Below are 14756 nucleotides of genomic sequence, written 5' to 3' on the forward strand. Positions count from 1 at the left end.
CTTTTAGCTGCTCTACTTGGTCTCAAGTAATAATATTAATGAAAAGTTAAAAAAGAAAAGCTTCAAACAAATTGAGTTGATCTCTGCCCTTTGGAAGTTCTGGCATGCCAGCGTGCAAACGGACATCTTTTCAAATGTGCTGATTTCCCCAAGTTATAATGTATGTTTTTGTTGGGTTATGCAAAAGAAGGTGTGGCTGTACCGGGTGGATTTGATGCTGAGGGAACAGCACTGAACTCTGAGGATGGAGTTAGAGGAATTTCTACTCTAGTTTTGGTTTGGTTTCTGTTGTTGCTTTCTGTTGTTGTTGTTTTCAGCTTTAACAAGAATGAGGTAGGTTGGCCCTCAGTGGTATTAACAGGTGTTATCAACATATGCCTGAGCTGTTGTTGACATGGTGCTGGGAGCTCAGACTTAACTTCTCTATCTAGTGCTGGGTCTGGTGCCCATGAATGCCCACGGCCAGGCATTTTTATTTAAAAAAAAAAAAAATCTTTATTGATTTCAGAGAGAGGAAGGGAGAGGGAGAGAGAGAGATAGAAACAGCAATGATGAGAGAGTCATTGATCGGCTGCAGCCCACAACCCGGGCATGTGCCCTGACCGGGATCGAACCCTGATCACCTGTATCCTAGGTCGATGCTCAACCACTGAGCCACTCCCAGCTGGGCACGGCCTGGCATTTTTAGAACTGAAATGACTTGGTGACAAAGAAGACTCTGGGAGGCGACAGCTTGTTTGAGGCATTTCTTCCATGTAGTGGACTTCACCTGGGCATCCGCCGTCCAGGTTGAAAGCCACCTCTCTTTTATTCCTGTTCACCAGTAAACAGGCCTGTTTGGACAAGCCCTTCATGCTTGCTCTGAGCTTCTAGCAGAGGTTGCTAGCGATTGTGGTTTTGATAATGATTTCTAGTCAGACCCAGGGTCAAACAGGCAGTTGTGACATCGTTGGACATTTTTGTGGCCGGGCAAGCTGGCTTTCTTCCTTTCCTTCAAATGCGCTTCGATGCTATAGGGCTTCCATGTGAGGAAGGGGCTTGTGGGAGGGAGACATCAACCTAGAGCAGCTCTCTCTTTCTTGACTTTTTCCTAACTGGTTAATCACTCTGCATTTTAAACAGCTGTAGTTAATAGTTTATTCTCATCAATAAAAGAGTCCTTCTCCTTAATTATTGCCCCGACTTTGATCTAATTTTATCAAATTAAATTCAAAATAAAAAGGGACCTGGGGGTCGAATGGTTAAGCAAAATGTGGCCTATACATACAATGGAATATGATTTAGCCTTGAAAAGGAACGAGATTCTGACACACGCCATAGCATGGATGAACCTTGAGGACATTAATCTTAGTCAAATAAGTCAGAGACAGAAGGACAGATACTATGTGATTCTACTTCTATGAAGTTTCTAGAGTGGCCAGATTCAGAGAAACAAAAAGTAGAAGGGTGGTTGCCTGGAGGAGGGGGAAGGAGGAAATGGGGAATTGTTGTTTAGTGGGTACAGAGTTTTGTTTTGCAAGACGAAAAAGTTCTAGAGATTGGTTGCACAACAGTGGGGATATACCTAACACTACTGAACTGTACACTTAAAGATGATTAATTTTAACTTATATATATCTTACTGTAATTTAAATATTAAAAAAACTAAAAGGACTAATGTGAGTAAAACAAAACAAAGAATCTTTAATTCCTAGGCTGATGGATTCCTACTTTTATCAATTTGTTTTAGAGGTTAATGTGTAGGGTACCTTGCATTTTTAACAGTGCAAATGGTATTTTAGTCAATATTTTGACTAGCGGTAGCAAGAAAACCAAGACCTTATAAAGACCTACCGAATGTAGAAGTAAAAGCAGGTGCCTTGATCTGAAATAAATCCATTATCTGGAAACGTATCTGTGATTAGCGAGGGGACCAAATAATTCTATGCTATGTTGATGACGTATTTACACTTGCTTTTTAGGTGAAGCCAAAAATCTTCCCACTTACCCGGGGCCAAACAAGATGCGAGATTGCTATTGCACCGTGAACCTGGACCAAGAGGAGGTTTTCAGGACCAAAATCGTGGAGAAATCACTCTGGTAATGTCTGCTCTTGCTTTATTTGATACTTACAAATTTTATTCTGTATGAAAAATATCCTGAACACATATGGCATCTTGCCATCTTCTGTGTTGTTTCGTTTAAGTGAGGATTAGGAAATGTTCACATGGGCTCTGGCTTACAGGGCAGTTATAGCCTGAGCTTCCATCCTCAGTGGTGAATTGATATTCCCCAGATGCTCATGATCTCGTGATGGCCAGGACTGGCCAGCATAAAGGAACACATCACACATATGTAACTGTTTATTTGCCTCCGAGACAATTCTTATTAGAAATGAACTGGAAAGTGTATACTGCAACGGAAGAGTACAAATCAAAGATTTGAGTGGGTAAATATTTGGAAAGCTTTTTGTTTTTTTTTTTTACCACCTTCCTTTAAATTTATCTAGAGAGGCATGCCCAAGATAGCCATGGAAGTAACTATTCACTGAGGTAGGAGACCTAGGAAACATTTGTTGATAGAATTTGAGGAAGACAGGGGCCAGGTGAGGAAGATGGGTCAGGTAAGAAAGAGCAGATTCTAACAGATCTTAAGGCCGAGATGTTTGCTGTATAATAAAAACATTAGTGCTTCTCAATGTTAACTTGCCTAAAAATCACTTGGAGGGCTTATTAAAAACAGATGTCTGCCCCAGGATGTCTGGGGTGGGGTCATGATTTGCATATCTAACAACTTCCACACCCCTGGGGACAGGAAATGATGGCCTATAGGGGATGGGAAGAGAAACCAGAAATGCTAACAGTGAGGCAGCAGAACATCTTGTTACATACGCGTTAGCAAATCGTGGAGTGTGTGTGAGTGTGTGTGAATGGTTTGCAGTCTGGGGGAAGCACACCAAAGCCAGAGTGGGGCCTGTGCATGCTGTTTATATGAAGTGGTTGATGGGGTGAAGAATCCCTGTGCAGCCAGCGACTCCACCTTCGGGTTTAGAATTATGGTTTGTGTGGGTCTGTCCAAACAGCTATTTTGAATTTGAGAACATTTTTAGCAGATGAATTATATCCTTGCATGTTGCTACTTCTAAGTGGGAACAAACAAAGCATTCCAATGACTTAGTGAATTTAATTTTTAGAAAACTGCTAAGGATCTCCTGCCCCTGAAACGTGGAGACACATTTCATTCTCCATCTGCACCACTGCCACCAACACTGGCAAGGCTCCTCCTGAGACTAAGCTATTACAGTTGTGTTATTTTAATGCATACTCCAGATTCTCTGAAATACTTTCCTGAAGAAAAAATAAAGAAAAGTCTGAGGAATTTGTCAGGGGTCAAGTGTGGCTTTGGGTTGATGATAAGATGGCACTGGAGATGATGAGGTTACTGTAACCTTCAAGGGTTATTTCTGTTCGCCTAATGTAAGAAAAATCCTTTCTGTGTTTAGTTGATGTTAGAGGCCCATGGTTCATAAACTTGGAGGATTATTGTCAGTCTCTCAGTCTCTGTAAAGCTTGGTTTTCCCCAGACCTGCTGAATGGGGTCTCTGGGAAGGGAATAGATTTGGGAATCTCTCTTTTAGGCAAGGTTGAGGAATGGGGACCATTGTCTTCAAAATATTTCAGACAAATTTAGAAATAGAAATCATGGTTTCTGGTTTTGGTGGCAGCAGAAAATGTTTTTACGGAGCAGGAAATGGAGGATGAGAGCTAAATTAAAAAAATGAATCAGTAATACTGTCCTTTCTGGGAAATCAGCTGTGATACAGCCAGAATCAGGTGGTAGCCCCGAAAACGCTACCATAAGAAGCCAGTTAACTCTAGCGTAGGCACTAAGGTGATACTACCAACTTATCAGAGCTTCTAACCCCAGGCCATTCACACTTTGCTTACAGATAGTTTCAATATACTTAGTTATTTTTTGTTTATTAATTTATTCATTAGCTTAATTAATATTTATTGAGTGCCTTATTTAATATGCCAGATAGGGAGAGGGGTGCTTTCACAGAAATTTAAAACTGACAGCAAAGAAAGAGACAAACTCACACAAAATAATTCCATGGTTTAAAAAATATGAGTGTATGTGGCCATTTAGTATTGAGGCAAAAACCTTATTCCACTGATGGGCTTTGCAACATAGTAGCCCCAAAGCTCAACTCTATAGTGTAAGGGAGAAGATAAATGAACCTTCTTTATAAAAGAAGTTAGCAAGGAAAATTGCTGGTGCCATTTGTTGCTGAACATTTGAAACCAAAAACTGCTTCTCTTATGAGTTTGCAGCTTGAATCTATACCACATGTGTGGTAGAAAAATCTCAATCCCATGTATATACATTAACTTAGTCCTGGATCAGTAGTTTGTAATATCTATTGAGGCAGTGATATGCCAGTTAAAAGCAAATCCAGTCATCTTTTTCAATCCAGATCCCAACGAATTCTCCTATATAAAGTTCCAAGAAACATGAGCTCAGAGGAGAAAATACACAAAGAACATAAGGAAATAAAAAATTGTGTTCATTTGTCAAGAGAAACAACAGACAGTAGAATCAGACCTACAGAGTTTGCAGAATGTCAACTAACAAATTTTAATGAATTTAAAGTAATAGACAAAATTAAAAACATGAGCAGGAAAAGAAACAATAAAGAATGACAGAGCCAATCTGTAAAAGAACAAAATAGAATTTCCAGAAATGAAGAACATAAGAATCTCAATGAAAAACTCAGTGGATGAATTCAATAGCTGATTAGACATAACTGAAAGGAAAATTGGTAAACTAGAAGGTAAATTTGAATTATACCCCAGAGACACAAAGAATTGGAAAGTTTAAGAGAGGTTTAGAGGAGACATAGAGATAGAATGATGTTTAAACATGTCTCATGGGAATTCCAAAGGTGAAGGGAGAGATGGTGGAGAGGCCATATGTGACAATTGCAGTAAGATTCACTTATATTCTTGAGTGGCCTTGATTAGAGGGGCAGAGTCAAGAGGCAGACCAGATGGCGGCTGCTGCAAGAGTGGAATGAAATGGACAGACCTGAGAGACAAGGTTGGGCGATGCTGTCTGGACCAGGCCACCAGTGCAGTAAGTTGTCAGCCCACCACACCCCACAGTTTAGTTTTTGCCTCCAAGAAAGTAGCTGCTCCCTCTCCTTGCAGCTCCCCAGCAGGCCTCCCTCAGGCTCAGCATCACCTTTGAGATTTGATCATTTGTTTGGCAAAGCCACTGTAGAAAACAAAAACCCTACATCTGATTTCTGAACTCAGAAGAGCCTAAGGGCTTAGCTTCCTGGCAGGATGCTCGTCAGAGCCGGCAGGGCCTTGCACTCTGTCCAAGTGAGGGATGCAGTGCTTTAGCAGGAGCCCTCCAACAGCCTCTGGGGGAAAGGGTCGACCTCGAGCTCAGCTGCTGCTCAGTATCGTCTGTCTTCTGACTCAGCATTAAGTGCAGACGGAATGTGTGAGAAGAAGGAAAACACACGTTTCTTTTTGTCTTTTCCCCAGCAGAAGTTTGCTCCTGGAATCACACCAGGCTCCGCCCATGCTATCTGTGTCCCTCAGCAGTAACTAACTGGTCTACAGCATCACTACCAATTACCAAGTGGATATCTTAGCAAAAGTGCCCTCATTCCTTCCTTCCTTTCCTTCCTCTTTATTTTTGACGTGGGAGAGTGGAGATTGAGAGAGAGCACCTGTTGCCGATTTGAAAGAACTCATTGGCTGCGACACATTTGGGAGAACGTGTCCTTTCTCCCTGGCTTTGTCCCTTCTCTGGGAAAGTGATTTGGGGCAAAGTTTCTGTCCTACTAGGAGAAATATCTTCCTGATTTGACAGTGAGCCATTTTTTAATCATTTAAAAGGCAACTCATTATTTGTTTACTAAATATTTGTTTAAACTAAAAGGCTCTATGTAATTGGGTTGGTAGGAATGGGCCTGACGTGCAGCTGCCCTCCCCGAACTGCACAGTGCATCTGTTAGAGCATCCGAGGACTCCCCTGGAAGGGGCCGCCTTCTGCTTCTAAAACAGGGGAGGGGGAAGTTACATCATGGGAGATATCACTGTTTTATCTAGTAAAAAAGGCATATTGATGTTATATGAAGAGTTAAAAATAAGAGCTCTTAAATGCTGTGTTAGGCCAATTATTTGTAAGAATATTCCATAAAATATCAGTGTTTTCATTTCCTTTTATCCATGTAAGTGATTCTTGCGAGGATAATATTGCCTACCTTTCCCCAGAAAATCAACACAAAGTATATATTTTTTAAAAGCTCAGCTCCTGGCTCAGTGAGGTGCTTGTCCCAAGGTTCCCGATCGGTCCCTCCCCCTCCCCAGTGGCAGCACTGATTGAGGCTGTGCTGAACCTCCACCCACAGCCCATCCTGGATCCCTACCTGATGTCCAGCCCCGAAGCCCCTTCCCTCCTTCCTCTCACCTGTTTCCATTTGTGTTGCCATCTGGAAGGGAAGGGGCCTACCACATGGTCCTGGCCTGAGCCACCAAGGCATGGCACTCCCTGCCCCTGCTTGTCTTTCCCCAAAGGCAGAGCCCTCACAGCCCCTCACGTTCTGGTTGGAATGGTGTTTACCTTTCTCAGAGTTTGGTTATGTCTGCTAAGTGATAAAGGCAGTTTACAAGGCTGTATTCATTGTAAGATTCCTTTTTGTTTAAAAATTGAGATTGCTCCAAAAATGGTCTGGAATGTATGAATGTAAATGTCAATGTGATTATTTTCTCAGGGTAGTGGGTTATGGTGGGCATTTTTGTTCTTTTGTTTGTATGTACTTTTTTTATATAAAATTAGAAATTAGTAAAATGACTACTTTCTAGAGCAAAGTGAGGAGAAACTAACTCAATGCTTCATTTATTGACATGGGCATAATTATAGAATTCAAACTTGTCATTTTTGCTGAGAACTTACCAAGAGAAAGACTGTTTACAAGTGGATGGTGCTCTCTTCTGATTTAGAAGGGGCGTGTGGTTTGATATGAGAGTATCTAGCTCACACTGAAAGATGCAAATTGCTCAGAAATGAGCACTCTTGTGTGGTAGATATGACTAAATCAAGAAAGACCTCAGCAGCTCCACAGTTTTTAGGAGGAGAGAAGCTATTTGGGGCTAGAATTTGAAAGGACAAGAGGAATGTGGTTTGGGAGACAGACTTCATTTTCTGAGATTTAAAAAAATCCTCACCCAAGGATATATTTTCCATTGCCTTTCAGAGAGGGTGGGGGGTGGGGACTGGGGGAGAGAGAGAGAGAGAGACATCAATGTGAGAGAGACATATCGATTGGTTGCCTTTTGCATGTGCCCAGGCCTGTAACCAAGGTACTTGCCCTTGATGAGAAGTGGACCCTGGACCCTTCAGTTCATGGGCCCATGCTCTAACCACTGAGCAAACTAGCTAGGACTACAATATGTTTTTATTGATTTTTTTTTTTTTAGAGGGAGAGTAAGGAAAAGGGAGAGAAGAGAAACATCGATCTGCTGCCTCCTGCACGACCCCTACTGGGGATCAAGCCCCCAACCTGGGCATGTGCCCTAGTGGGAATTGAACCTGTGACCTTTTGGTGCATGGGATGATGCTGAACCACCTGAGCCACACCAGCCATGGCTCTGAGATGTTTTTACTAAAAACCAATTTGTTAATTAGAAAACACTGAGTTTGAAATTAAGAGATTATACAGGTAACATTTTCTCTCCTAACATTTACTTTTCTCTATAATTTCTCAAGTTAAAGTTTAAAAAAAGGTCTTTCTGACATGAATGCAGGCTCTGGTTCAGGCATTCCACATCAGTTGGAGCAGATGGGCCATGCCCTCACAAGTCCTGGGGTGCTCCAGATGGGGAAACATGTCCCTCCCATAGTCCTGAGGTGCTCCAGGTGAGGAAACATGCCCCTCACAGTCCTGGGGTGCTCCAGATGGGAAAACATGTCTCCTACAATATTGGGGTGCTCCAGGCAGGGATCCATCCTCCCACAGTCCTGGGGTGCTCCAGGCAGGGATCCTTCCCCCCACAGCCCTGGGGTGCTCCCCGCAGGGATCCCTCCCCCCATAGTCAAGGGGTCCTCCAGGCAGGGATCCATCCCCACACAGTCTGGGGGTGCTCCTGACCTGATGGGGGACACATCCTTTCAAGTGTCTTTACATGACTGAGAGAATCAGGATGCCAGTTCGATAACAACATCCTCACTGGGTTTTCCCGGGAAGGCCTGACTTTTGGTCACCATAATCTTTGTGATGCTGTTTTTATGGGTGAGTCTTGTGAAAAGAATTTTCCTGGGTAGCTTTATGTAAATCAGATTTTCTGAAGAGCTTGTGTATTTTCGTCACAGCATTTATTTTTATCCTTTATTGCTAGTTTCTGGCAGAGGGCTGGTTAACATCGCTCTTACACAGAATTATGCATTTCACACTGGACCACAGGGTCGCAGACTTAGTGCCATGCTTCAGTGCAGGAGCGGGGGCAGAGCTGGGTGAGGTCGGTAAGAACCTCTCTTTACCGCCACATCTTCTCTCCTGTTCCTTTACTCCCAGTCTTCCGAGAAGGGGTATTTGCATCTGGGGCAATGCGTGGTGAAGGAGTCTTCTGTGTTATTTCTGTGTCTAGGAATGATTTAGATTCGCAGTATTCTTTTTTTTGCATCTTTTTTTCCCCCCCCTCACCGGAGGATATTTTTCCATTGCTTTTCAGAGAGAGTGGAAGGGTTTATGATGGCCTGAAGGGACCCTCTGGGTCCAGGGCAAGCCTGCAGTGTCCTGAGCATTCTCTGCCTGACATCCAGCTTCAATGTCTCCCTCAGTTTTTCCTAAGTCACAGGAGCCTGTCTCATGTCAGAATGTGAGGATTCTCTCAGAACTTCCCAGGAAAGCTGAGCTGGTGGCGAGTGCAGGCTTGCTTTCACTGCACAAGCACTGATGCCTACTGCACACCGAGGCCCAGGTCCAGGCCCAGTTGGGGCTTATTAGCAGTGTGGTGCCAGGTGTGGCCGGTACCCGTAGGGTCTGCTCATAGCTGGATGCGCTTGGGTGGGGAAGGAGCCAGGTTTGCCCCCACACCCCTCCTGCCCCAGCTGCCCTCTCTGACTGGAGGGTTAGGGTGGCTCCCTTCCTTTCTCCTTTTGGGAGCTGTAGGCTGGGCAGTTTCTGGGCTTGTAGGATGCTGGAGTTAATGGGTTTCTCCTGGGCAAGTTAGAACCTTTTGTAGGAGACCCTAAAAGCTTGCCCCACAGGATGCCCACCCCTCTCATCCCCTGGGCTCCTTCCTGACACTCTTTCTGTCTCAGGGCCTTACTTTTGGAGTTTGAAACGTTACTACTGTCACAACTGGTCAGTGTGTGACTCAGGCTTCTAAGAATTGTTGTCTCAGTCACTGTAAAAAGCATGACCAGGCCTTAATAAAGATGGGTCTGATTGTAATTTGTTGGTAAGAACATGTGATTTCTATCTGGGAGACAAGGGGAGTGAGAGAGAAAAGGAACTGCTGTGGACAGTAGGTCTTGGCATTTTGGGAGCCACGTGCAGTGGTGTGAGCCATGCATAGCTGGGCCACGTAGCTACACCGTAGAGCTGGGTCAGGCAAGGAAATACAGGCTGCATGTCGCCCACAGAGGGGTTGGTGGGTGGGCTCTGGTTCTGATGCATAGATGCCCAGTTTGGATCTTGGCCCTTCAGCATGAGCATAAGCAGCTTCCCGAGTGCATTTCCCAGCCCTGCTCCTGTACCTGCCCAGTGCTGACTTCCTGCTCCTCTGGCCCTGCCTGCAATGCTGGGGCCCCCAGCTGTCCTCGGTATCCCTGTTATCTGGCAGCGGCCACCATGGACCCTTCAGTACTTCGCTGCAAGTGTCTTGCAGTCCCAGTGCTTGTGCTGAGTCCTTGAAGTGCAGGCTGTGATTAGCTCAGGTGACAAAAACTCACAGGTCAGTCCAGCCCCAGCATTTGGACAAAAACTGTCCTCTGACCTCAGATTCTCTCCTTCCCTGGGGGAGGGTTAACTACATCCAGTCCCCACTTCAAATCTGCTAGATGCTGCACAGCACATCATGCATTTCTTCATCCTGTCCTTTGCAGTGACAGAGTGGCTTTTTCTCCTGGGAGTTGCCCCTTCCCGTGGAGGCTGCTGTGAATAGCTCAGGCAGTGGCATAGGGGTGAGGGTTAGAGTTCAGTGTGAGAGGCTGAGCATCTTGCCTCTCAATAAGTAGCAATTTCTTTTGGGGAACCTCAGGAAAAAAAGACACCTTTTATAATGAAAGGTCGCAGATGCCGAGGTGCCGTGCTGCACAGGGGTTTTAAAGCAGTTTTAAAGGACATAAGAGGTGGACTTCACAGAAATCAAAAAGGTTTTCCTCCTGCCTCTAAGTGTCTGTGGCAGTTAGGGTAACCGTGGCAGCAGGAGGTTCCTTTCTGGAACAGTTGATCAGCAGGCCAGCCCAGGCCAGGCACAGCACCGCCTGCTGCAGATGTTGTACCCCGACAGGCTGTGCGGGGTGCAAGCTACATGACTTCCTTTCCATGCCCAGTTCTTGTGCCTCGGATATAGCATTTGGTTTAATGACATTTTAATCCAGCTGTTAGTTAATGATTTAACCACATGCACATTTTATTAGCTGAGCACCGAGCTGTTCAGAGATAGGCTGGTGCCCTTTTGGGAAAATTTATCCCTGCTTACTTGGCTTCCTGTTTGTGCTGGGCTGGAACATGAGCCCTGGGTTTCCCCTGGGATCCACGATCCACTGCTTCTGGATGCTTGGCCCTCGACAGTGGCCTTCTCTGTGGTGAACCCATAGTTCAGACTTTGAGGCACAAAGACTGTCTTAAGAATAGCCCTCTCACAAAGAGACTCAGCATGGAGTCCCTATTCTTCAGCATGCAGCCTTTTCATCTCCCCAAAATGTAGAGCAGCTCAGCAGCTCCCCCACTTCTCCTCCCTGACCCCAGATGTTGGGAAATGGACGCAGGCATTTGCGAAATAGCATGAAACTGGAGAAAACCAGGCTCACGGCTGTGTTCTCATGAGCAAACATCGTTGTTGCAGTGACAAGGAGCCTTGGTGTGGGATGGGGCGTGCCAGCCTCACAGATGCTGGGAAATGACTCATGAAGTGAGAGTTTTCTCTGTGGGTCCCAAATGCAGCCCCATTTCAACCTCTGGGCCGCACATCTGGGTTGCGGGAGGAGGAATGCAGGTTTTCCCTTGTCAGAGCACTCCCTTAGAGATCAACTTGGCTTTCTGCAGGAGGTTTTTTCTTCTTTCCTCAGGAGAGTTCGCTTGAGTCTGTGGAACTTCATTTGAGCTCCTCTCCGTAATTACTGGGGGAAAGAGCTTGTCACTCTGGCCAGCCTCAGAGGCGGATGCCACTGCACGCGCTAATTTCCTTCTGTCAGATAGTGGTATTTAAGGCAAGCCAAGTCCTTTGGGCGGCGTTTTTTTCTTTATTTGGAAAGAGGGTTCTGGAGCCCTACGGCTGTAAGTGGGAGCCGACTGTGCGGGGACATTAATCATGCATCTGACTGTGCTGACCTTGGGCTGGGGACAAAGCTGGGCCTGTGGGGAGAGATACCCCAGGTTAAGCCTCTAATGGGAAGGAGAAGCTCAAGGCTGTGTGGCCCCTTTGAGTCCACCAGAAAGAATATATTGTTTTGCCAGGCACATGGAGAGAGTAGGGGTGAGAGAACTCACCCTGCTCCCAGTCATCTGACAGTTTCCTTTTTCTTTTGGAATAAACCTCCAACCCTGCTGCCCATGAACAGACGAGTGCAAACTTTCTTGTTCACCAAAGAGAGGTGGGAAGTCCAGATGACCACTTTGGTGGTTCGGGGGGTTGGCATCTGGGGTTGGGTGGGGCTTCATCCCACCTCTGCCCTCTGTCTGCAGGGCTAGAGGGAGGGGAGACTAACTGTGTAAGTGGCGTGGCCCACCCCACTTACACCCCCACGTGAGTCCTCCTTGAAGCTGGGAGGGCTGAGATGTCCCTGGGAGATGCCATGATCGGGGCTGAATGGCCTTTTTGCTGTGTGCAACATCAGCTCCTGAATGCAGGGAACCCCTCGCGCTTCTGGTGGAGCGCATTTCAGAAATGGCAGGATCACATGCCCATCCTTGCTGTTGATGACAGATAATGTTAACAAATCTGTGGTGTTTCTAGTTTAAAAAGATATTCCTTATATGTTGTGCTTTAGTTATTTGTCTTTTAATTTGCAACATAAATATACAAGTTCCCAGTGGATTAATAGTCTGAGCTTGGAAATAATATGAAAAAATGGGCATTTAATAGGAAATGGGCCAAAGGCATTTTAACAGAAAATGAGACAGAAAGTGCTCATACACATATGAAAGATATTCAACCTCACCAATAATTTAAACTTTTCAAATGAAAGCAGTAGATATTTTTTTTTTTTTTTGCTGCTGTCAGTTTAGCAAAGTTTGTAAATATTGGTGAGACTCAGTGTTGGTGGGTGTGTGGGGTAAATTAGCCCCCCCTTTCTGGAGGGCCATATGGCATTATGCACCAAAGCCTTAGGGCAGTGAATACCCTTCTGACAAGCGGAATTTATTCTAAGGGAACAATCAGACAGCTATGCAAAGACTCTATGCTAGAGTCTCATTCTGTACTGCTCCTAATGATAAAAGTCGGTGAGGACCCAGTTGTCTGTCAGTGTTGGATGGGTGAATCGAGCAGTGGGGGTCATTCAGACCACACTGTGTGGCCACTAACATTTTATATTCTTATTTGGAAAGCTGCCCATGGCATGATTAAAGGAAAAAGCTGACTATATATCAGGATATATAATGTAATCCCACTTCTATTTTAACAATGTGTCACTATCTAATATTTATTTCTATTCTATATCCATATATCTTTAGAGAAAAAACAACTCTAGGAGGATATACCCTAGAATGTTAATTCTGTTTTTTGCTTTCTGACATCTTTATGTATTTTAAAAATTTTGTTGTTTTTTCTTAAGTAGCTTTATTGAGATACAGTTCACATACCTTGTAATTTACCCATTTAAAATGTACAATTCTATGGTTTTCAGTATATTTAGAGTTGTACAGCCATCACCACAATCAATTTTAGAACATTTTCATCTCCCTAAAAAGAAACCCATTCCCTTGAAGTGTCCCCATTTCCCACCAACACCCTGCTACCCAGCCCCTGGCAACCACCAATCTGCTTTCTGTCTTTACAGATTTGTCTATTCTGGGCATTTCATGTAAATGGAATCCTATACTATGTGGCCTTTTGGGCCTGGCTTTTTTCACTTAACATAATGTTTTCCAGGCTCATCCACATTGTAGCATGCGTCAGGGGTTGATTTCTTTATGTGGCTGGTAATATTCCTTTGTATGGTTGGACCACACTTTGTTTATCCATTCATCTGTTGGTGGACATTTGGGTTGTTTCCACTTTTGGCTGTTGTGAATTATGCTGTTAACTTGCATGTGTGAGTTTTTGTGTGGACATGTGGTTTCATTTCTCCGGGTTATATTCCCAGGAATGGGGTTGTTGGGCCATATGATCACTCCATATTATCATTTGAGGAACTGCCATTGTTTTCCAAAGTGGCTGCACCAATTTTATATTCCCACCAGCAGTGTATGAGGGTTCGAATTTCTCCACATCCTCACCAACACTTGTTATTCTGTCTTTTTGATTCTAGCCATTCTGGTGGGTTCAGTTTTGATTTTACAACATAAAATCCTCGATAGACTGTCATTCTTAAAAAGAAAAAACAATTTCTTCTTTTTAGTTAAAATAAAAGGAAGTATTCTTTTGAAAGCAAACAAAATTCGGATCATAAAGGAGTAAAAAAAAAACCCACGGAGAAATTCTAAAAATTTACACATAAGTCTAATTATGAATCAGCTTACTGTGAAAAATAATGTCTTCCTGGGATACATATGCCAAATTTTGGGGAAGGATTAGGCATAGTTGATAAGGAGATGGTGCCTGCAGATGGAGCTTCCACAATAAATGGCCCCAAGATCTTCCAGGTCAGCACCCATCCCCCATCTAAGTCACTGTCACACCCTTCATGTGTGTGTCTTTGAATATTTGTGTACACACATGCACACACTCATAGGTACATAGACATGCATGTGCACATGTACCTCCCCCACGCATCTCTATGTGCACAGGCACACCCACACACACTCACACACACACACTTGCACATGCACATGCACACACCCACACCTGCATGTGTACATGCACACACGATTCATGTGTACATGCACACACATGCATACCACACACACTCACACACACTCACACTGACCTACTGACTTTCCAGAGTTTCTTTCCGCCAGGGCATCGGGGGGGGGGGGGGGGGGGGGCGGTTCCTGTAGATTATGTCTTTGATCTTCACGATGCTTTAGGCTCTTAGTCACGGGTAGAATAACTGGGAACTGAGAGAGCTGGCATCTTACACAAGGAGTGAGTTGTAGAACTGGAGGTTAACCCAGCACATCACACTCCTGTGGGGTCTGGTAGCATCACACAGAGCCTCACGAATGCAGATGTTGAGTCACAGGAAGGCTCATCGAGGCAAAAAGTCCAAAGGGGAGGATATGCTTAGATGGAATTTTCGAATGATCATTTGTGACTCAATGGACCTGTCACTTGATGGGAGTCTGTAGACATGTGCTTTCATTGAAAGTTAGGATAGTTCTTGTTTTTAGATGGCCACTTCTCTGAAATACTCAGAGCAATTAAGCATTT

General features: G+C 44.4%; 1 protein-coding gene across 1 annotated transcript in view; it reads left to right on the plus strand.

Moving 5' to 3' along the window:
* RASA3 (RAS p21 protein activator 3) overlaps positions 1-14756 on the plus strand; it is a 106620-nt gene that overhangs the window by 35691 nt on the left and 56173 nt on the right. Inside the window, exon 2 of the mRNA XM_016212886.2 lies at positions 1962-2079. Within this exon, the coding sequence (XP_016068372.1) occupies positions 1962-2079 (118 nt within the window). The remainder of the gene's footprint in view (positions 1-1961; positions 2080-14756) is intronic.

This window comes from Miniopterus natalensis, chromosome 2 (genome assembly GCF_054644295.1).
Source record: "Miniopterus natalensis isolate mMinNat1 chromosome 2, mMinNat1.hap1, whole genome shotgun sequence".
Lineage (NCBI taxonomy): Eukaryota > Metazoa > Chordata > Mammalia > Chiroptera > Miniopteridae > Miniopterus > Miniopterus natalensis.